At 37.0% G+C, this 23,473-nt stretch overlaps 1 protein-coding gene across 2 annotated transcripts in view; it reads right to left on the bottom strand.

Annotated features, from left to right (window-relative positions):
* The window catches only part of CDK14 (cyclin dependent kinase 14), a 318,431-nt gene that overhangs the window by 178,016 nt on the left and 116,942 nt on the right, over nucleotides 1-23,473 (bottom strand). For both annotated transcript variants that reach the window (XM_053941947.1, XM_053941953.1), the window contains exon 6: nucleotides 9,297-9,391. In XM_053941947.1, coding sequence (XP_053797922.1) covers nucleotides 9,297-9,391 — 95 coding nt within the window. The remainder of the gene's footprint in view (nucleotides 1-9,296; nucleotides 9,392-23,473) is intronic.

Here is a 23,473-nt window from a genome sequence, read left to right as displayed (position 1 = left end):
GTTTCCTTTCAAACGCATGGCTAGTGACATGAAATGATCTCTACTTTGCCCACCCTTCTCCATAATAATAATGTGACTGTCATTCTCTTCTAATTAAATTAGTTGCTTCTACTTCTCATGCAATACATTCTCTTTCCCTCCTCTTCCTCAGTCATGATAAATCTCCATGTGACTAAGGCATCCCATAATTCTGCCTAATTGGTTTCAGCTGTCATTTTTGAAGCTGAAATGTACTGAGAGCCCGGGGCTTGTGAATGGAACAGGAAGCACTTCCAACTTCATCCCCATCATGTAAAACCAGCAGTGTGTAAGAACCCTCCCATTAAAACAAAAACGGGAGGATTTGGCTGCCGGCGATGCCATCATGCAGCAGACAGATTGTGCTGCTCCACTGAGGCAGTGAGGCTGTTGTGAGCCATTCCTCTCTGTTCAAAGGAGAGCACACATTATTTATGCCCTAGCAGCTTTCCCGACTAAAATACTTCCCCTTTTGTCACCAACAAAATTTTAAACCGATAATATAATTTACCAATAAAAGGATGGGCACCAGGATTATTTAAAGTGACAGGAGAACAAAAAAAAGCTAATTCCTTTTAAGTGGCATGTATCCTCCAACCTAAGCACTCTGCACATTACTGTGCCACAGTTTAAACTTATTTCATGTCACTGGTATCTTCAAAAGTGTTTATCTTCATAAGCCTTTTATTTTCATGTATTTCAGTGGCTTTCTACAATTCAATCTTTTCCCTCTATGAGATGACACATTGTTACCCATGCTAACAAAAAAATACCGCACAAAGTATCTCTGGGTAATACCTAAGCAACTTCCAGCAAAACAGCGGCAAGCAGCAGCACCAGCTGGGCTGAGCAGCAGGAGAAAGATCTATATTAGGGATTCAAGGAAGAAAAAACTGCCCCACAAGACACTCATGATGAAAAGAACTCTGCTAACAGATGTTTTTAGTGCCTTGGATTTATCTTGCACTGTCAACAAAGATAAGCATACTTCAAAATACATGAACAATACTATACAGAAGACTAAGTGGTGGGGGGAGTACATAATACAGACAGAAACATATCTGAAAATCCCAGAGAGAAAAAGAGATACACAGTTGTCTGATTTTTGGCTGTTGCTAGAAAAGATAAATTTATTTATGGATACAAAGCCCCTGTTCATTTCACAGAGAATAATCTGGTTCCTTATAGACAAGTGAAACATACACCACTAAGGAAAGAATTACTGAATGAACTAAAAGATCTTCAACAAAATACAGTTTTCTAAAGATGCCAGTTTATCCTCCTCCTTATTCTCTGTCCACCTTAATAATTCTATCAGCTTTGTACTCTTAATAAATGAGGTTAAGGAGACAAAACCCACTTAATTTAGTGAGATTATCTGTACAAAAGAATGACATTGCAAAAATAAGTAGGAATTCCTGTTTAGTGTGATCAAAGCATAACATCAAATCATCAACTTGTGTAAACTGTGATGGACTTAGAGACCTCAAAATCAAGAGAGTTGGGACACTTTCTGCAAGCTGTAACGCATATGCCCACAAGGATGAGCAAATGCACTTTTTCTCTAGTTTGTTATGTCACTGATCTTCCACAAGATATACACATATAACAAACAAAAAAACAAACAAAAATAAATATAATAAAAATATGAAGATACAAGAAAATTTCTTGTTAGAGCATGGAAGATACGCATGGGCTCATTGTGAGAGTACTTGCTCCAGGACCTTGTAAGCAGAACACAAACATGGGAGGGAGGCTGACAACCCACATACAGCCACATTAGTCAAGTATCCACATTAATACTGGTATGGCACTCACCATGGGTAATTCAGTTGTATCCACACAAGCTCAGCTGGCACAAGAGCCCTTCTATGGTGGTGTGTGCTGGGCAACAAAACACTATCTTAAGGGCAGGAAAGGACCTGTGCAAAGCCTTCCTTTAAAAACTTCCACATCCTACATAGACCTCTCCTCACACTGGCAGAGTGATTTTCCTGTCATGTATCCTAATCCTAACTGTCCTTGCATGATTGTAAGATTAATAAAAATTTTATAGGGAAAAACTCAGTTCAGACCGCAAGGCACACAAAAGAAAAATGATGCTTCCATGGATTAGATCCTTATTCAAAGTAGTAAAACAGAAATAATTAATAGGGTTTTTTAACTTTCAAGAGCTGGCTCTGTTTATTACTCAAGCTTGGTTTTTGGTTCCTCCTATTTGCTATTTCTTAATTATCTTTTACATCATAAAACTATAAACATAAAAAATATCTGCAACTATTGATTTATTCATTCTGACTTCAGGATTTTTACTACTTTTATTTTGCCCAAACTGCTCACCTAAGTTTCTGTTTTTAAAGATTGCATAGATGTATTTTTTATCAATATGACTAAATTAATACAAAGCTACATACTTCATTCAGGAAGGAAAAATCTATTTTTAAGATTTAGAATTATGGTAATCATCACTCTGCAAACAGTAAGTTCTTGACTGGTGGTTTGTGTGTTTGGTTTTTCAATCTGCACTGAATAAATCAGAGCTTCACATTTTAAGAGGAATTAAGAGCTACAACCTATATTATTAAAGAGAGCCTGAGGAAAAAAAAAAGTTTAATTAGTCTGGACAGTCTCTAGTGCAAGTTGAGATACTGTCAGGTGTCACCTCAGAGGGAACTAGGCAATGCCAGTTTATGACAGAAATAAAAAGGTAAGGAATATGTGGGATGCCACCAAAGCTACTGGTGATAGATAGATGTGTGTAAATCTATAACATAGAAATAATTAATTACTAAAAAAACCCAACCAAAATAACAACACACACTAACAAACAAAAAAGCACACAACTAGAAGAATTTATGTTTTAAAATTTTGTTTAAAGTAGTAAAATAAACTGATATATTTTTTCTTCAGTTCCTGACACAGGAAAGCAACTTCACTGAAAGACTAAAAGTATTCATATTTTGCTGATGAAAGTTATGATGCAGAAAGATACATATAGAAAGGACTTAAAAAATAAAAGATAATCTTACCTCTATCATCTACTATCAATGACAGGATTCTGTTAATTATTTGCCTAAATTGTTCTTTAAAAACTGACAATATGAGACAAACCATCAACTCGTAGTAGCTTCTGAAGGGCTTTATTATTGTTAGCATGAAAGGGGCATTCCTTGAGTTTAATCTTTCTCTTCTTTACTATAATTTCAGATTTTCTTTTTCATCCTCTTAACCATTCACATAGAAATAGGTCACTGACTTTCTCTATGCTATATTTAAAGGTTGTAAGTGTCTCATCCTTTTTTTATCCACACCTCTTAAGAGCCCTACTTATTTTGACTTTTCCTTAGAAGGGTTTATTCTCAATGTTTACTCACCCTCGTCTTTTTCCACCTCAGGTCTCCAGTTGATTCATGTCTTTCTTGGGTATAGAAATTTACTCTTTAGGATGATGGCCTTACCTGTATCAAGTAGAATGTCATCACTGGCATGTCTCCATGCACATGTATCTTACTACATGTGTGTGGTTTCGATGGACTGCAATGACACTTGCATTTTTATCTGTAATTTAGGATCTAAAAGATCCAAAATGACAGATAAGAGATTACAGATTACTAATTGGGATCTGCCAGAAAGTAGAATATCTCATGGGATTTCCAGTATTCCATCTGTCAGCTCAACTCTGGGTGTTTCTTATGCTTTGATTTTGTTGTGTGTGTTGTTTTGTTGGTTTTTTTAATACTTACATTGAATGCAAGTGTTAATACTTAATAAAAATACAAATAAATAATAGATGCTAATTATTAAATGGTGCACAGCACACCACAAATCTAACCAATATTTACCAACTGTTAGTAAATTGTACAAAAATTGGTCATTCAGATACACACAGCCTTCAAGCCTGTTGTATTGTAAATCTTGATTAATTTTATTAATACATTTATTCATCAGCATGTGCCCTCCACATGAAGTCTACACAACATGTTGAAATGTAGGATCACAGAACTTGCTGAGTTGGAAGAAACACACAAGAACCATCAAGTCCAATTTCTGGCCCTGTGTAGCACCATCCCGAAGAGTTACACCATGTGCTCAAGAATATTGCATGAGTTACATCTGCTCTTGCTAGACATATGTAAACTTCCTAGCCTAGCAGGAGTATTTGTATTTAAATTTAAATAAATTTTGCATTCCTTCTTTCCTACTAATTCCCGTGTCTGACAGAATCTTTATCTCCCAGCAAAGCACTAAACACTTTCCTTCCGAAATCCCACCTCAATCCCTCCCTCTTGAAGCCTATTTTGTTTGCATTTCCAGCCTATACTTGGACATCAGCAGCACCTGTCTCTGATCCACTCATTAAAACTTGAAAAACAAGGCTTTCCCAAGAGCACTATTCCCTTACTGCTTCTTCTCAATAGTACAGGATTTCCTTTCTCTCTGTTTACTCTCAGCCTTGATCTGCCATCTTTTTGGCTGCAATTTAAGCAATGCAACTTAAGGCAAGCCTGGGGCATGAGGCAGGGTTAAACTACAGGGGAACAGCTCCTTCTCTGGTCAAGGCAAACAGAAACTACTAAATTCAACTGCTGCCATGCTGGGAGCCCTGCGTGGCTGCTCCTTGCCAGGGAGGACAAGCACGTTCACAGCAAGCAAGGGTGACTGCAGGCACCTGGCTCTTTGCAGAGCTTCACTAGCTTTCAGTTCTTGCTTACCATAGCTGGACAGGCACCTTGATTTCAAACGGGAAGAAAATCACCCATCATTTCACTTTCACACCAAAAGAATGTAATTCAGGCTTCAAGTAAGTTTCACTTTAAGTCAAGGATTAGAAGACTCCTTCCTTCTTGTGCCCGGTTTCTCCCTAGGTATTACACATCACTGAAGGATCCTAGTGATAACAGCTCAAAAGCTGCTCTGGGACACTACTAATTTTCCCCGCTCTCTCACTCACTAAAAAAAATATGGTTTTTTTGGTTTGTTTTCACAAACAATCAATGCCATCATACCTTTAGTTTCAACACTTGTTCCCTAATAAAATAAATAAAAATGGAAAAACAATAATAGTGTTCAATCCAAATTATAAAAAGTTAGAAGAAACTGAAAATTTTCAGTGGAAAAATTTTTGATCCTTGCAGGTGATTAATGTTGCCCATTTTTTTGCATTATACTTTTCTAAGTATTATGTAAGACAAATTTGTCCCAAGATAAATTCAAAATATCAGCTATGTAATTCTTAATTCTGATAGAGTATACATGTCGATTTCCAATAAGCTTTAAAATGAGAAACTCACACCTATTTTTTTTCTTTCAGGAAATGGGAGGGAAATGTAACTAATGAACTTTATTAAGTAAACTCATTGTATAACAACCTATTTTAGCCGCTGTAATGAAGCAATGAAAATTAAATGTTCTTCTTTAATGGAAAGTAATTTTTAGAAGCAAAAACATACACAAATATTACAACAGGCAAGGCAATTGAAAATGCTTGGGTTTAAATTACATTATTAGATTACTCCGGAGCTTTTTCACTGTTGAGACAGACATAATATTGCTCATTACTCATCCTTCCAATTATAAGTATCTGTTCTTGTTGCAAACCTAGTTCATAAATATTGAAAGCATGATGTAAAGTATTGCTATACTAGCTCACTTTTACATGCCGGGAATAGGACGAGCTGCTGGTTCATTTATTGATAATAATATACTTACATAATTATGCATAATACTAAAAACCTCATTATCATTCTACATAGCAAATACGTTTTGCTTAGGATTGCCTTTCAGCAATTATGTGTTTCTAAATTCAGTCACCTTCCTTCTAAATAAACAAGTGAAGCAGCAAACGGCAGCAGCTAATGATCATTTTAGAGCAAACAGATGTGAACCCACCTTCAGAGATCTCGCCTATAAAATCCACCACCTCCTTGGGCAAAGCTGGCCATACCAGTGACACTGGCACTAAAGCCACCATCCCAATGAGATCACCTAAACTAACACCTAACCAGAGCCTGGTGAGGAAGGGAACAAAACCTTTGTGAACAGTCGCATGCCTCCACTGAACTGTAAAGCTGAACTGACCTTTTACTTTGGGAAGTCACTGCAGTCTCAGACAGCAGATGTAAAGTGTGTCAAAATCTCATTTTCAGGTCTTGCTTAGCACACTCCAGTCAACTATATATAAATCATTTTCTTACCATTTATACATGAAAGACTATCTGCCATTCACATTTTGTAGAGGAAATTCCAAGCTGTCTATTCTCTAAACTCCCCAGGTAATAATGCCTCTCAGCCATCCAGTGATGAAACTGAGCTCTAAGCGTGCTTTGCAATATGCTGATGTAAGAGTTAATATATGCCTTAGTAAGAAGGTACTGTATTCTAAACTATTTTTGTCTAAGTTCTTTCATTCAAAAGGAGTAAGCTCCCTTTCTCTTCTTCCACATAAATGTACAGCTCCACATTCACCACCAAAATGTTTATATGGAGAATAAATTTTTCCCCATCTTCAACTCTCAGATGGAATTTTTAAAGATTGACTTTTCCTGGCTTTGCAGAACACCAAGGTTAAAGTTAAAAAACTCTGTCATGTCTTCATCTGACAGACATACATATTTAAAAGAAAAATAATTTGAGAGACCCAGAGAATTTAATGACTGCCATGTTCCCTTTCAGAAGCTATTCTGCTTTCAGCATTTAACTTAGTACCATAATGCACTTTGCAATTTAAGGTGCTGCATGAAATTAAATTTCATTCTACTCTTTCAGGGTCAATGCTGAAATCAAACACCTCTGATAACCTCAGGCATTTCACCAGTATTACTTTCTCTAAGGAATCATCACCAACCTAGCAACCCAAAGTTTCCATTTTCTGAGAATTCTCGGGTCACTAACTGTTCATTCCTAATTTAGTCAAGATAACTCACTCAGATGTCTTTTATTATGTTTGAAAAGGTCAATAGTGATCAATGGCAATTGAGTATCAGTTCCATGATATCCCTTTATGAAATAAATCAAATTCAATCCCTTTTAGGTTAGGATTCAGTCACTCAAAAACGTACACCACCATGTAATTTTAATCACATGAATATTTTGACTTCTTTCAGTGCAAATTACCCATATGATTGAGCTAAACCATTTACAGGTGTTAAAATAACAACAAACCAGACATTACAGATACAGAGCTCAGTAACACCAATTACACAGCTAGATTGCATACTCAGCCAGCCAAAATTTGTACATTTAAATGGGCAACTGTAATTTTTGCCTCTGCACATTCACACACCATGCACTGAATGGAAGCTTTATAACCAAAGGAACAAATGAGATCCATGCAATCATGCAATTAAAACCTGTATCCACAAGAATTAATTTCAGGTTATGTGGCCATTCTCAGGCATTATCAGATAGCATTCACTATTTGATCAGACTATAACTTTACATTACCAAACAATGAAAACAGACTTTTGTTAAGAAATGTTGTCATCTCAAGGCACAGGAGTATGTTGCAATGTCTTTATTATACAGTCCTTATGCTGTTTGGAGAGAATAAAGTATCCTTCCCTTCTTCCCCAGTAGCACCTTTAGAGATTGCCGATCAGCCTAAACACTAAAATATCACTTGGAGCAGTTGCTAGAAACCGTTACTAAATGAGATTCTCAAACAGTCTCAATAGCTACCAAACACCATGAGAACCAAAAGGGGCAGCCTTCGGCAGGGTTGGTCCCTTGTTGAAAAATAGCTTAGTGAATCCAGAAGAATGTGCCACTGCATGAAACTTAATCTGTGCCTGTACATGGCTGTGAGTCTTAAACAACCTATCTTAAACAACCTGTCTGAACAACCTTACTGGATATAAAATCCAGAAACTTGCATCAGTGTAATAAGCAAAACGTAAAATCCATCAATTTGAAATTAGTGTAATAGGCAAATCCATTTATTTTAGGGAGAAACATATTCTGTACATCTAATTTCTCAACCAGTGCTGAAGAATACAGCTAAACACAGCTGCTGATAAATGGGACTGCAAAATGTATGCGTGTAAAGATATGCAAATAAGTGTACACTGACCATTACATAAAACTAAGTATCAAGGCTTTTGCTATGTTAATTCAGTGTATAAGTCAGGAGCAAAATTACTGATTTTAAAAAAAAGGAATTAAATTTTTATAACTGTTCCAATACCTGAGGTAAAAAATACATACTGTATCAAATGCTCTGCAGGCTGCTGCAGCTGAATACCCACACCCTGTGTGCAGTGCAGCACATTTACATAAATACACAAGGTAAATGGCTTCTCCAGACACGATTCTGTGATGCTGTGTACATTATCATGTAAAAATTAAGACCTTCCCCCAAGAAACACACACATAATTCCATCTGTCTCAAGCAGAGTTGTATTTAGAGTAATGCTAGCAATCACTGTACTTTATAAACACAGTGTCTTACAGACTATAATATAATAGCTGATATTATACTGAAAATCTAATGGTGTCTAAAGTAATTTGTTTCTTTTAAATTGCATGTTCTTCGACCCATCTGTGAAAACTGGGAGGTTAATTATGATAGTACATTGCATAATTCCACAGCTAAATGCTAAATAGTTCTACATAAATGCCATATGTTTGTCTTAGAAAAACTAAAAAGATTAATTAGGAGGCCAAGGCCAGTACTTTGGAAAGTAATACTCTCAACACAATTAGATCCTTACACTGCCTACTATGTAAATTGAAGTTTTAATTAATAGGTAAAGCGTTAGTCATGGAGAAACTAAAAAAAATCCCAAATTCTAAATTGCATGCACCAAACATTTTTTTACTGACATTGCTTATAAAAAGACACTCTGCACAAGTCAATCACAAAAAAAAGACAAGTTAAACTTGATATATGCTTTTCATCAAGGGGCTACCTGTTAAGCATTTCAGTCCTGTTCTTCCCTACATTATTGTCACCTATTTAAAGCTACCTGATAACATCAATAAAGAAAAAGCTCCAATAAACATACGATAACTAGGAAGCAGAGTAAGTTTGAAAAGTCAACTCAGCCTAAGGTCCTTCAACAGCCTAGCAGCTACTTCTCAGTCTCTGAATCTGGCTTAATCCAGCTTTCCACTTTTAGCCTACTCCACTACAAAGCAAAATCTCTTACAGCCATCTCTCTCCTGAATAAAGTAAAGGGTTATTTTGGCCTGATTAATAGATCACTGATGGTAAAGGGAGCACTTCCCTAAAATTCAATACACTCTGGACCATATCTAGAACATACATTCACTTTACTCACCACATATTCAAACACAAGTGTCAAGGTCTCCTTGGTGTGAATGATGTCATGAAGCAGCACAATGTTTGCATGTTTCAATCCTTTCAAAAGAGAAGCTGAAAAGCAAAGCATACATGTTATCTTAAAGAGTATCCAGATATTTTATACTGATTTGCTCTCTTTTTTTAGTGACTTAAATGAGCTTCATAACCTGACAATCAATAGTTGTACTTTAGTGTCTTCTATGTTCATGAGTTCCACACATCCAGTTTTTGAAGATCACACCTTCCCATTCAATGCTATTTTCTCCACCTTGCTGGTCAAACTCAGCCTCACTCTGAGGCCAAAATGAGCTGGAGCAAGAGATTCTTTCTTTACACAGCCTCCTCTAAGTGAATCACTCATGTCTGAGCAACCAGACACCAAGAGCACTCCTACACTCAAAGGTATTTTTTTTTCTCTCAGACAAAAGTCAAGCATGTCTTTTCAAAACATAATCCTTCCTATCCAACACAACAGAGTTGCTGTCTAAATTAAGTGCAGCATCTATCCTAACAAAAGAGTCTTAAGCAATACTACTCCTTTCTCTCAAATATAACAGAGATTTAATGAATCATTTGTATTAGCCAATGAGAACAAATACATGGTATTTTCTCGCTATATTTTTTAAAGGTACTAGCTCATGTTTTCAGAAAAGACAAAGACTTATCGTAGTGAACTTTCAGGTAATCGCCTTCACTATTTTTTTTACAACCTAATACATATTTAATGTTCAATCCATATTACATATTTAATGTTCCATAAGACATGGCATATTTTAGCAATATATGCCGACAAGCCATGTGTTGTTACCAATGTCATTCTGTTGTCGGTGCCTTGTCATCTCATGCATATATCTGAGTAGGACTATCAGTCACCTTAGCAAGTAAATAATAGATACAAAGACATGCAAATGAGTGGTACATTTCTAAACTGAATAATGTGGAACTTTCTTCTCTCACCCTTCTACTTTTGTCAAAGGAAAAAAAAAATGAAAGGCCAAATGTGTGTCTCAATCCTTTACTGTGCAGAAAGGAAACTACAGAGCTTCCACAGCACTGTTACCCCTTGCTGTCCTATCCAGGGTTTTCTATCAGGCTGAGGTAACTCCAGGGGTCATCTGACTTTGAATTAAGATAAGTACATATCATCTCTCATACTGGTCTTTAGGAGATCAATCTGACAAGGTAATCACTCTAGGAAGCAACACAAAAGCAACATGGCCTCTGGCTGCATCAGTGTTCCTCCACAAGCATCCTTAGCACCAAACTCTGGAGTTCATCCTAGGCAGAAGGCAGACAGCAAAGAGGAAAATACCATAAAGCTGTTTCAAAGTATCATCACAGGTATCATGAAGACAGGACTGCAAACCTGCAAGGAAGCTCTATGACCAAGAATGAGGTGATCCAACAACCTGGATGAAGAGATGATAAGAAAAATTTCAAAAGAGTTTGCTTTAGCCTGCACTCCACAGCTCATGCTATTTAGAGAGCCAGCACAGAGTCTTTCCTGTGCTCTGATTTTGTTGCCACTGAGCTGTAAAACAGCTACTGTAATTACAAATAAGAATTGTAGACATTTGACCAGTGCATGTCTAGAAACTGTTAACATCCCACAAATTAAATAGAGGCCTTTTTTGGAAAAGAAGAGTCGTGAGCAGTTTTAAAGGGATTCTCATCTTAGAACTTGGACAATTTCTTGGAACTAAAGCTCAGAGAGATTTGGATATGTTGGGGTTTTTTTAAAGAAAATTATGAGAAATTGCTGCTGGAAAAAGGTATGGATACAAACAAAAGATAAAGAACAACTGTTTTGAAAGCTACCTTCTAACAGAAACAAGAACTTTTAACCTGGGGAAACCCTAAGAAGATTTCACCTGAAGTAATTGAGGTTTTCACCAGCTTTTTCCTCAAACCTTATTGAATGACCACACATTCACAGACACTGTGAACAAAAAAACTTCCTCCTAGCAGAACCTGTGTTGAACTGCAATAGTATTTATGGCCTCTGTCAGCTTTTGCTGTTCAGATCGTCACCTGAGGCCTTTAATTCCTCTAGTTGGCCATTACTTTGTTGCTAGAATCTCTACAAGGGTCATTAAAGCTTAAACAGTACATTGAAAGCAGCTTACCTCGAGGTCTTTGCAAATACTGCCTTTCCCCTATGGTCCCCTCCCCCACTCTTATTTATCTTCTCTAATATCCAATTCTCCCCTTTTACAGCCTCAATAATCAGCATCTGCCATATATTACAAGAACTATGAAATATCACCTGCAGGGTGAAATTTCAGTCTTCTTTATTAGTCCAAGTGAAATACAGTAGGTAATACAGCACAGACAGCAAAATCATCTTAATTGCGCTAATTTTACACTGCAGAAATAAGCAATTACGCTATCAATTTATATTGTGGGAAAACAAATATAACTGGTGAAAGTAAGAGAATTACCCCACATGTTCTTCTATCTGGACTTATCATTAAGATTGTCTGTCTTGTGAAAACACTTTTGTTTCTTAAAAAAAAAGGGGGGGGACAGGGAGGAAATTAAAAAGAGAAAAGAAAAAAAAAAAGTTGTCTGAAAGAGGTAAGCTGTTTCTTCTACCACAGAGTACTTTAAAAACAAAATGAAATATGAACCATAATATGGAGGCTTTTCCCAGAAAAACAGCTTTTCTGAACAAATGACCTATACACTCCTCTTCTGGGCAAGTTCTTACACGAAGGGGATAGAACTTTGGATGAACTCCACTAATTCAAAGACAAAATCCAGAAATCCACATCCAAAAGAATAAAAACGAGTCCAGAGTATATGTCAGCATCAACTTGAGACAAGGCTGACTTTACCTTTGAAGCTGCCAATGCAGCTGCTACTGGAGCTCAGTGAGAAGTCAGGTGCTGCTGTGCCTGGTGTTACTTCTAGTACAAAATAATTCTGTCAGAGAAGGCCACCTCCACCCAGTGATTATTACCCACAGATTTCACACTGAGTTGCTTTCTTTTATGATAAAAAGACTAAAATGTTTTTGAAAAAGCATTGCAACAACTCAAAAAAGTGGGACCAATGTACTAGTACTCACTGTACTCTTAACATGTATTTTTAATAACAAAATTATACAATGCTGCTTCAAAAGTACTGGCACTCTTTTTTTACCCTTGGTATGAAATGTAAGATAAACAGATGGTTGCACTTTTAATTAATTTCTCCAAAGAGTTCTGAGGAAAAACAGCAGCAAGGAATGTTAAAATTCATTTTTAGAACACTTCAGACAAAGTATTATATGGGTTTGAATGGCCAGGTGCTTTCTTTGTCACCTGTGTTTGCACAGTCCCACACAGCAAATTCTAATAGTAAAACCCAAAGAAGGCAAATTGTTGACATAACTTCAACAATTAACAACATCACAGATGATGATTTCTGTGACTTTTACACAAGCTCATGATCTGAGTTGCTAAATGTACCAACACTCCACACTTTCCATCAAGGGCTAATAACCGTATTTGCATACTTAAAGGAAACACATTGCATTTGCTTGAATAACCATCACAGGCTTCCCTTCCAACAAGGGAATGCTCTCATCTATTATGAGCTCCTGGCAAGCTGCCATATCACTTGTGCTGGTCAAGGAGGTTTTTGCTGTTCCCAGATGAGCTGCATTCTAAAGTACACTCACTCCACGAGCAAGGCAAGCCAGATGGACTGCAGCCAACTCTTACCCAAAACCTGAGTAGCATCAGTAAATCAGTGCTTCGCTCCCTGCGGGGTTTACAGGATCAGCTCAAACCTGACACTCCATTTAACAAAGCCTTGTGACTTTTAGATCAGCCTCGGCTTGGGAGTGTTTTGAAAAAGGCTATTCCCATATCTCATAAAGTAATATTTCACAGCTGTTTGATAAAGTCAACAAAAGTAACTATTACTATTGACTCCCAGGTCATATGGAAGATCTTTTCACTAGCAAAGATAGTAGTTGTGGACAAGGTAAGTACATTAAGCTCAAACATTAATTATGGACCTTTGATCATCCATTCAGTCTTTCAATTTCTGAATATCATTTTATTCTCACTTTGTGAAAAATCACAAATCTCCACTGTGGCTTTAGACAGAAGAATAATCCATGATTTTCAAACTGGCTGATATTTCAATGACCTGGAAGCTTTTCTCAGCAGCCGCAGAACTCGGCCTCATGCTGCCCATATGCACCATAATGTACAACTGCTGATGATGCTCTCTCATATTTCCACATTTTCAACATTTTTCTAAGAAGTATAACTATAAAAGTACCTGCTTTCCTCAGTAGCTGGGGTGTCCTCTGGGATTACCATGCACCAGTGCTAACTATTGCTCATGCTGCTATTCACAAGCAGTGCTCACCCTTCCTCACTGCCACTCCAGGAGGATTTCTCTCATCAGGAGACTTTTGAAGACTGCACACTATGGAAGCTTGCCCTTCTCTAATGCTGTTAAAGCAACTGTGCATCTTTGCTGCCCTGTTGGATTTCTGAGACACCAAAGAACACATATTCTAGTCAGTAACACAAATCTGTGAAAGCAAGTAAGCTGCTGTGCTTCAGAGCCAAGCAATTTATCTTTAAAATTCTGCAGCTTGTCACACTCTGCAGACACAACGGCTCTCTCTGTCAGAGTGCCAGCTTCCTTGCATACACAGTTGGGATCAGTCTCTGAGCTCTCCTGGAAAGGCATCCTTAGTGAGAAAACATTCATGGGGTTTTTTGCGTATAATCATGTTTCCTGAACAAACACTCAAATGTGTCTTACTGCCTGCACAAACTACAGTTCTGCGTCTCTCCCAGCAACTTATTTTCAATCTATACATCTTTCATAGCAATTTTTAAAATTTGGCCTGAGAGCACAACGTCCCATATACTTCTCATTCACTTCCCACACAGCAGGGATTTCTATGTGCAAAATGTTTCTTAGAATTCTACCACAGAGACAGGAATTCAGCACTCTGTTGGTTTTGCAGCAATAAATGTGCAGTAATTTCCTCCTCAGAAATGCAGTCCCCAAATCTACACTTTGCTATTTTCCAGTTCATCCATCTGAAATGATTTACTGCAAGCATATAGCTTTGCTGTCCTAGAACCCTAACATAACAAAATTCAGTTCAGTGAAAACTGTACATCCTAGGTAAGACCACACTGACCAGAAACTTCCCATCTTCTCACCGCAGGATATATTCTGCAGAATTATTATTATTTATAGCACATATGTAATCCCAAGTAATTGATTTTAGAGCTGCATACCATAAACACTCAGAATTGGTCAGCTTCCATTCTGATCTTAGTGGACACAATGCAATAAAGATATGTAGGCCACTCTTCAGCTTGGAAAACTTTTTAGGAAGAAGTTTCATTAAAAATTGCAAAAGAATTTGTGAGGTACAGAAAGAAGAAAAAGCAGAACCAAAAACTTTAGATGGGTTATTACATGAGCTTAGTTCAATTACCTTCTTTACTGCTAATTCCAACCTCATGAAAGTCTCTTCTAAATCTAACAAATAGTCCTTATTCTAGTTTTCATTAAGTCAGAAAACCACCAGTCTGCCATTAAGGAAGCAGATAGTGCTTCACATGCTTGCAAGTACTTGGTAGTCCTTCAACTGTAGGTTGCTTTGCTGGAGGGACTACATGGATCAAATTAGCTTCATTTACCTCGTCAGCTTCAATTCAGGCTTACATGAGTGACTTGAACTTTTAACCAAGTATTTTTTTTTGTTTGTGAAACTTCTTCTTGCTGCTCCTTCTTGGAAGTATAGGATGCTATTAGAGAAGAAATACAGAAAAAGGCTGTGTGTAACAGCACATAGGCACTGTCAAAGGTTCTTCTTGTTACAGCTGTAGTCCCCTAAGCAAAAGGCAAGTCACAAACCTGCTAAAATCTCTTTGCCTATTGAACTGGAATAAAACAATGGAAGGACTGATCAAATACGCTCTGAAAAGCACTACAATATATTATTCTAGCAGTTATAGAGAAGACTGCTGCCATATGAAATGAATGTCTCTTTCATTACATTCTAGATATAAATATATGCATTGTGTATTGTTCCCAGAGCTCTTCCAACACAAGTGCAGATGGAGGTTAAAAATAATGAGACATCATCCTATTAAAGCCAGACTCTTTTGGAAAGTAATTACCATATGCTAGTCATATCTTGTAGCAGCCAGTCATATTTTGCCTTCCCTATCCATTTCAGTATTCAAGAGGAGGAAACTGTGTAAACCAAAAATATCCAGTGTTTACAGAAAACAACTCTATAATGCAGGTAGCATTATAGAACATTTCTACTACTTTTTGATGCACACATAGCGTGACCAGGACTAAGAACACAATCTATTTATGGCTGTTTTTAGCCCTGTTACCGTGATGAATTTCAGACACTGTCTTCACATAAATATCTATCTACCTTAGGATTACTTTGGAAGTTTTCAACCTAAACAGTTACTCCCATCTCTCAAAAACAGGCTTTAATAACAACTTCTGTAACCCACAGAATAACTTTCCCTTTGAAAAATAAACAAACTCCTCAACCCAGTGTTTTGGAGTAGAGATTTGGAGTAGAGATTAAAAATCTGGGAAGAGGCCTTTAAAATAGAAATACACACTTTGCCATCTCTGTGAAACTACTCTAAATTTGGTCAAGTTAAAGCTTTGGAAATTTTCTCCTTGGGTCAGCCTGACTATCAGCAGTGTGAAAGGAAGGAGGAATACCAAAAAGGTGAGATGGCAGGAGAGGCTGTGATCCACAGTAGAAGCTAGGACAGCTGGGTAAGGAGAAAAAAAAAGCCAGAGGATAAACGAACATCTTTCACAGGTGGAAAAACATGGGAAGTGGAAAGAGCACATAGACAAGACAGAAAAGGGACAGGATGCAGAGCACAGGTACGCAAACACTCACATTTTGGGGGAAGTACACAAGAGTCTGCAGACACTAGAACGTATTCTCCACTGATGTCCATGCAAGAACCCAAGATTCCCACTGCTTTCAGCAGGAATCAATGAAAGCATCTGGCAGTTTTCCTCATTCTCCTGCAATTTCAGTCTACAGAGAGAAGCACCCTTCAAAGTACCAGTTAACATATCAGTTCAAGTAGATGTGTTCATGTGAGAGCTAGCAAATATATTGAAGCATTGGAGTGCACATGCAACACCAGAAAATGGAAGAGAGATTTCCTCTTGCTTTTTCAAACACTTGGAACATTACTTACAGAAAAATCCAAATTAAAATAAAGAATGCTAGGCCATGCTAAGCACTCAAAACAGAGATGGACTACAATTACAGGGGCTGCCACAATGCGAACTTCGAGATACACATTCCTGATGTCACTACCATGAGATAAGCCAGGGTTTCAGTTCACAGCTGTTTCACATCTATCTTGCATTTCTCTCACACTTTGACAACCTGCAAATTCACAGCTTAACTTCTCCTGCAGCGACCAACTTGTGTTCTTGTACCCATTAACTGTTCTCAGGACTTTAATGTTGTGTTACAGATGGAATAAATACAGAGAAGGATCTTGCCCATTCATGAGAGAAGGTGAAAACTCTACGAGGTCTAAGTCAGAAGAAAATCAGCCTGATCTTTACCCTTACCTTACCACTGACTAAGCATAACTTTAAGTCATTCAAGCTGATAATATTACCATGTTCCTCATTTTCTGAACATTTCAACTTTTGATCTTCATTCACACTTACCAGAACAGCAGCATGCATACAATTATTACAGAACCCCAAGCAACACTGTACATTGATATCACCCAGCATTATGCAAGTACTTTGAAAGTCATCTCAAAATCATCATTTAAAAGGACTCTTGGCAAGTGGGGTGCTGACAAGATGAACAAATATTTAAGTAGTCAGAGTAGAGTGACTAGGGTTCTAGAAATTTTCAAAACCATCTGTGTTTTAGTAATGCACAGTAGGTGCCTATAGCTAGAGCCACCCATCAAGAACATTAAATTAAATTAATCGATCATCTTCCGACACAGGCAGAGATCACACAGCAGGAGCAAACGTGGTGCTGTTGTTTAATTAAGGAAAGAACAGTAGAAGAAGAGAGACCAAATTAAGTTTTCACAGGTAAACTTAATTCTGACAACTTCTTAACAATTGACTTTGCAACCATAATAAAGATCCTCTGCTTTAAATGGTATATCTGCAATATTAGTATTACATTGTCCAAATGAGGGAGTAAACAACCAAGTACCAGCACTGAACCTCATGCTCTGCTGAAGTCAATGAGCATTTTGTTACTCACTTTTACCAATGCTTCAATATGACAAGAAATCACTTAACCTTATGTACCTGCAATGAATATCTTTTTTGTACAGAGAAGACAGAAAAACATCATAGAAAATAATTAAATTGCATTGACATGAAACTCAGTTGCCTACCAGCATACTTGAGCCACTACTTACAAATGAGGAATTCTACAGAAAAGCTATTTAAAAAAAAAAATTACTTTTGCTCTATTTCTCAGTGGGCCATTTCCTTCAGAAGAAAAAAAAAAGCTGCACGAAAAGCAGACTCATTTGTCAGCACACACTTCAGGCAGCAGAAAAAAAAAGGCTTGTGGCATATGTCTTGCTATTTTTCAAAAAGGGAGCGAGACAGGAGTCTTTAAAAGATCATGTCAATTTTCTTCTTCTGGGTGGGTGAGGCTCAACATGCCTCTTTGCCCATAAGTGGAAAATAAAGTGGAATGCTCATAGCATCGCTGCATCTCTTGTTAAAGAAAGGCAGACTCAGTAGAAAGCTAACAAACAACTATTTTTACAACTATTTTAGTAAACAAAATCTATCACAGTGAAAATAAGGCATACTGTTCTGTAACTGAAAAGAGAAAAATATGGAGTGTATGTAGGAAAAGAACAAAAATGTTATAATGAAGCAAATGAAATGCAGTTACTGTGTAACTTGCCCTAAAAAGCAACTCAAAACAATGAACTATTAGGCTCCTAAGCATCATTAGAATGAATGATGTATGAATAATATCTAGAACATTTTAAAAACATCTTTAAGGACAGGAAATAACCTTAATTCAGACTAGATCTCTTTGATGCCTTTTATAAAATTTGTAATTGTTTTTTCTTTCCCATCTAAAAATATGCTAAGCATGCAGACTACAAAATGGCAATATTCCCTCAAGTAACTTGTAAACTAATTTCTACCATGAAAAAAGCAATAGTGATGAAGCAAGCTTGCAGACACTATAGCAGCAAAACTCAGCGAGGGTTAAATTATTTTCCAGACTAAATTGGTTGAAAGATTATATTGGCAATGGACAGCCATGCTTTACCATGACCAATATAGCCCTTTGGTGCCAACATTGTTGGACATCCACTATGCAAGCACATAATCTGAAAATACATTTTAAGTGGTTTTTTCACATGTGAAGGCCCTACCAATTCACAAGGAGCAGACACATTTTCCTCCTGGTTTGCCCTGTGGTCTCTAGGTATTGTCTTGATTCTCACCCCATCACTGAATTGTCATTTACTCTTGCAGTTCATAGTACCCATCAATAATGTTAGTTGAATTCAAAGTGCAAGCAATGGAGAGGAAACAGAAAAAACTGGGAGTCCCAGGATTTTTGCTTTATTCACTTCAGAATGTAACTATATCCAAATCAGTATGACTGCAAACTTTACAAATTTACATTTAAATGACAGTGAGACCTGTTATTATCATGGCACTCTCTAGAGCAGCATGTGCTTATTGAAAGGTTGGGGACATTGTTCAGCTTGGAAATATGTGTTATACAGGACAAAAATTTTCATTTAAGCAAAAGATAGCAAGTCCTGTATGTTTCTTTAAAAAGCAGCTGGCCCTCATAGAGAGCCAGAGAGGTGCCAGAACAGAAAAGATGAGCTGAAGGAATGTCTCAGCTTCACGGAGTTGACAGCCATAGCTGACAGTGACAGGGTGCAAAAGTAAAGTGATGCTCAGAGGAGACCTAGTTGAGGTAAGGTAGTGATTTCTATCCTCCTACTTTTGCTAAAAACATACCCATAATTTTCAAGTACAGATTCAAAATTACCTGTGCAGATGCATGACATGGATCAAACTATGGATCTAAATCACACTGGAAGCCATTCTGAGCAATGCCATAATTAAAGCACTCCTAAGAAATGTGAGAAAACACATTAAAAGTATCTTTGAGCATAACCCATTAACACCACAGGCGGTTAACTTTTTTTTTTAAAGGACAACTCAACAGCTTGTCTGTCTACGACATACAGATATAAAACATCCAGCCCCCTTGAAAATATACTCAGTTCTTCCATCCTGTTGTGTCATTCATCAATTATAATTACAGCAATTTACTGTTTGCTTTTCCAGATAAAATTCTTTTTATAGAATCATAGTAATTAACAATGACAGTAGCAAAATTAATAGCCCTGCTTCTCAAAGTATTCGTTCCTCTAAAATGGCACTGCTACCTTAACAGACTTTAAACAAATGTCCTCATCTTTTCCAATTTGTGCCTAACAGTGTTTGTTCCAGTCAAAACAGGTCAGATCTTTTCCAAGAGAGAACTAGAGAACAAATATACTCTTTAATGTTGCTGAATTTTTTTCAAACACTTCTCTGAACTCATTCATTGAAAGGTGACCTTCAAAAGTTAGACTTCAGATCAAGGAAATGCTTTTTCTAGTTTCAGTGAAAATTTGCCCAATTTCTCAAAGTTTACTTCTAGTCAATGGAAAATTGTATTTTAAAGCTGCACTTAAGCAACCAAAATCTCCCAGAGAATCAATCCCCCCTGTCCGAGCCAAGAAATCAGAGTACAACACCAGTTATAGATAGGACAGTGTCTATCAGGAGAACAATTCTAACAGTTTCCCCAAAATCTCAATCACAAACCTGGTTTTGGCTGAATGCATCTCCAAGTCCTGTATTCCACTTCTGCTCCCCCCTCTTCAACCCTGCTAATGAAAAAATGGTGGGAAATGCTAGCCCTGTCCAATTCCATTCCCCATTCTCCATGCCATAGGCTCCTGACTGAGGCCAGCCAAAGTCATCAACCCTTCCCTTCTTCCTACCATTGCTTTCTTACTCTGGTGTTGCTTTTAATGACACTGAATTTGCATTCTTCCAAACTCACTGTGATAGCTGGTGCAATGCCCACACCAACATCTATTCCTAACCTCTATTTCTCCTAGTTCTCCTCCCTACCACAGCCCAGGTACAGACAGCGTCAAGCATTCAGGGGGGAAGTCTTCTCCAGGCTGCCAGAGCATGTCAGAAAGGGAAACAAGGCTAGAGCAAATACAGAAGGGAAGAGGGGACAAAAATGCATGGATAATCCATGTAGAGTTTATAACTCTGTTAATATGAGAAAAAAAAATCCAAAAACAAAGCTACATGCAAAGCAGGAAGTTTTACACCTCTGCACTGAAAATTGCTACCTAAAAAGCCAGTTTCACAAAGGGACTTTCATAGGCTTAGGACATGCCAACAATCCAACATCCAATAGCTTAAATCCTGGTTCATCATCCCACATAGTACATGAGCCTAGAGATACAGACAATTCTTTAGTTGTCTTTTTAAATCCTTCTTGCTTATTGTTATAGCAAAACAAAAAAGTGCCTTGCTAACCAAACACAAGAGGCAAGAAGTTTCTTGTTCCTGAAGAGAAATGGAATAGAAAACAAGCAGTGGACCTTAAGCAGCAAGACTTAGAAGAAGCACAACAACGTACCTAAATTGTACTTCTCTATAACCTCCTTTTTCAATTAGAAAGACAAAGCTAATAAAATACTAACAGATTGAGTAGCTGAATCAATAAGTATAGCAGAAACTCTTCCTGATGAGGTCCTTTTTCCTTGCAGAAACTAAGCAAGGAGAAACATCAAACTTCAGCTGTTAACTTGATTTGACCAAGCACAAACTGGACTAGACCACTCAGTGTTCGACTGTGTTACCAGTATGGGACCTGAACACCACAAAACTACTGGATATAATTTCCTTATCAATGTAGCACTATCACATGGTTGAAGATGAAACGCTATCATCTCACCAGCTGATCCCAAACAAACTTGCCCAACACAAACAGAAGACTCTTCAGTGTAATGCAAGTGCACTGAAGTTTTAAGTTTAGGGTAAGCAACAATTTCACACACATAAGACCAAGCCATAATTGCTTTGAAGTAGTTTCTGAACCTCTGAAAGTCTTTGGAATGTGTTTTTTTCCTCTAAAGAATCCTTTTCCAAACAACTCTTGAAGATAGCTGATCTGCAACAGTATTTTGAGGCACTGCAAAAGGGCAAACACATTTTTAGTTTCTACAACTAAAGTGAGAACATCTTAGTATTCCAGAAAACACAGCTCAAGCACTGTAGAGTCCTTGGAGCTCTTTACTAGCGATTTGCTGCCTCATCACCTCATGCCAAGTAAATCAAAGAATGACTTAACAAAGCCACCAAATTTTTATCAGCCAAGTTTTTCTCCCAAATGAACACACTCTGACCTAAAAAAAGGTCACAGGAATTACAGAAGTACCCATAGGCACTAATGAATCTTTTTCCTCCTTCAGCATGGCTAGTTAGTGTGTATGTTATATCACACATTCTGCAACAGTAAACTGCACCTCTAAGAGAAATTGATAAATAAGGAATACTAAATCCCTGTTCCAACATATGCCAGAAAGTTTTGGCTAAAAATCAAGAATTGAAAACTCTAACAGCACATTCCAGTTCAGATACTGATATTAAAATAGTGGCAGTGAAAGTGCTAACATTCACAAGGCTAAACATCCTCCCCAAATTCATAATATGGTTCAATATTTCAAATAGCTCCAGCCTTATGAAAGTAGAACAGAAATATTAAAAAAATACAAAAAAAAAAAAAAATCAGTCAATGAAACAGGCACAGGAACCTTACTCATTTATTTCTAATAAGGGCTCAGCACCCCAGTGATGACAGATCACAGATACTGTGAGGTCCATCAAAATGCCTCTCTCTCCCCCAGCTGATTTAGAAACTTACATATGACAGCCTGATAGTATTTAAAACAAACAGACAAGATCTCCACAGATAAACAAACCTGGTCTGAGGCAGTAAAACACATTCCTTTCCCAAAGTTCTCTGACCACAATAAACTAACTCTAAAATATTAAGAACCATTTACCTGAGAAGAAACTACAGTTGCACATATCCATATCTTGAAGGTATCGTTGATGTTAACTGTACAATGAGTGCTACACATGATAGGAAACACAGCAGTGACTTTGTCATTAAGGAGTGTATGATTATCTGCAGGTATTTTTCTGACATTTTGTTGGGCTTTAACAAGTGCTGTTAAAAAACCCTTGTCCTTGTATACAGTTTGGCTTTCATTTCACTTGAGAAGCTATTATAAACTTGTTTACATAATTCTCAAATATGTAGATTCATAACTGTCAATGATTTTACAAGGTTAATGGCCTCTGTAATTAAAACAAATGAATGAGAAACTCAACTTTAAATTCATGCACTTCAGTCAACCAGAAAAACAGCAAACTCTGCAAAGAACATGGATGTGTGAACCAGACTAAACTCACCTTTTGCTGACTGCTCCAAAACAATGTACAGAAAAGAAGATACATCTATTAATGATGCACTTAGACTCTGGAGCATTTTGAAGCCTAAAATACTAGGAACCAAGATTAATGGAATTTCTAGTCTAGTTTCCAGATTTAGATGCATCTGAGACATACTTTTACTCCAGAGATTAGCAAACAACAAACACAGAGACCAGAATAAAACTTTGTACTGTATGATACTGAAGGCTCAAAAATATAGATTGTCTTTTCAGGAGCATGTCTATTTTTGAAGATAGTTTTAATTTACTTTAAACTTCACTTTCTTTTATTTTTTATTTGGACCTCTAGCTTTTAATCAGTATATTTTTAAATAAATTAATTGAATCCATATCATGCCTCAAAAATTTTTATATTGAATTAATTGACATTCATTAGTAACAAAAAGCCTAGATCACACCATACTCTTTTTTTAAGATTAAATAATCTGAAGCTGTAATTATTATAACCAAATTTCTTTGTGGAACTAAAACTTCTGCCATCCAAATATCACTAAAGAACTTGATTCAAGAGTAACAACACATCAGAAATTCAGTCTAGAAAAAATTAAAGGGATAA

This window comes from Vidua chalybeata, chromosome 1 (assembly GCF_026979565.1).
Source record: "Vidua chalybeata isolate OUT-0048 chromosome 1, bVidCha1 merged haplotype, whole genome shotgun sequence".
Taxonomy (NCBI): Eukaryota; Metazoa; Chordata; class Aves; order Passeriformes; family Viduidae; genus Vidua; species Vidua chalybeata.
The sequence above is the reverse complement of the archived record's forward strand: the minus strand, read 5'-3'. Positions and strand labels throughout refer to the sequence as shown.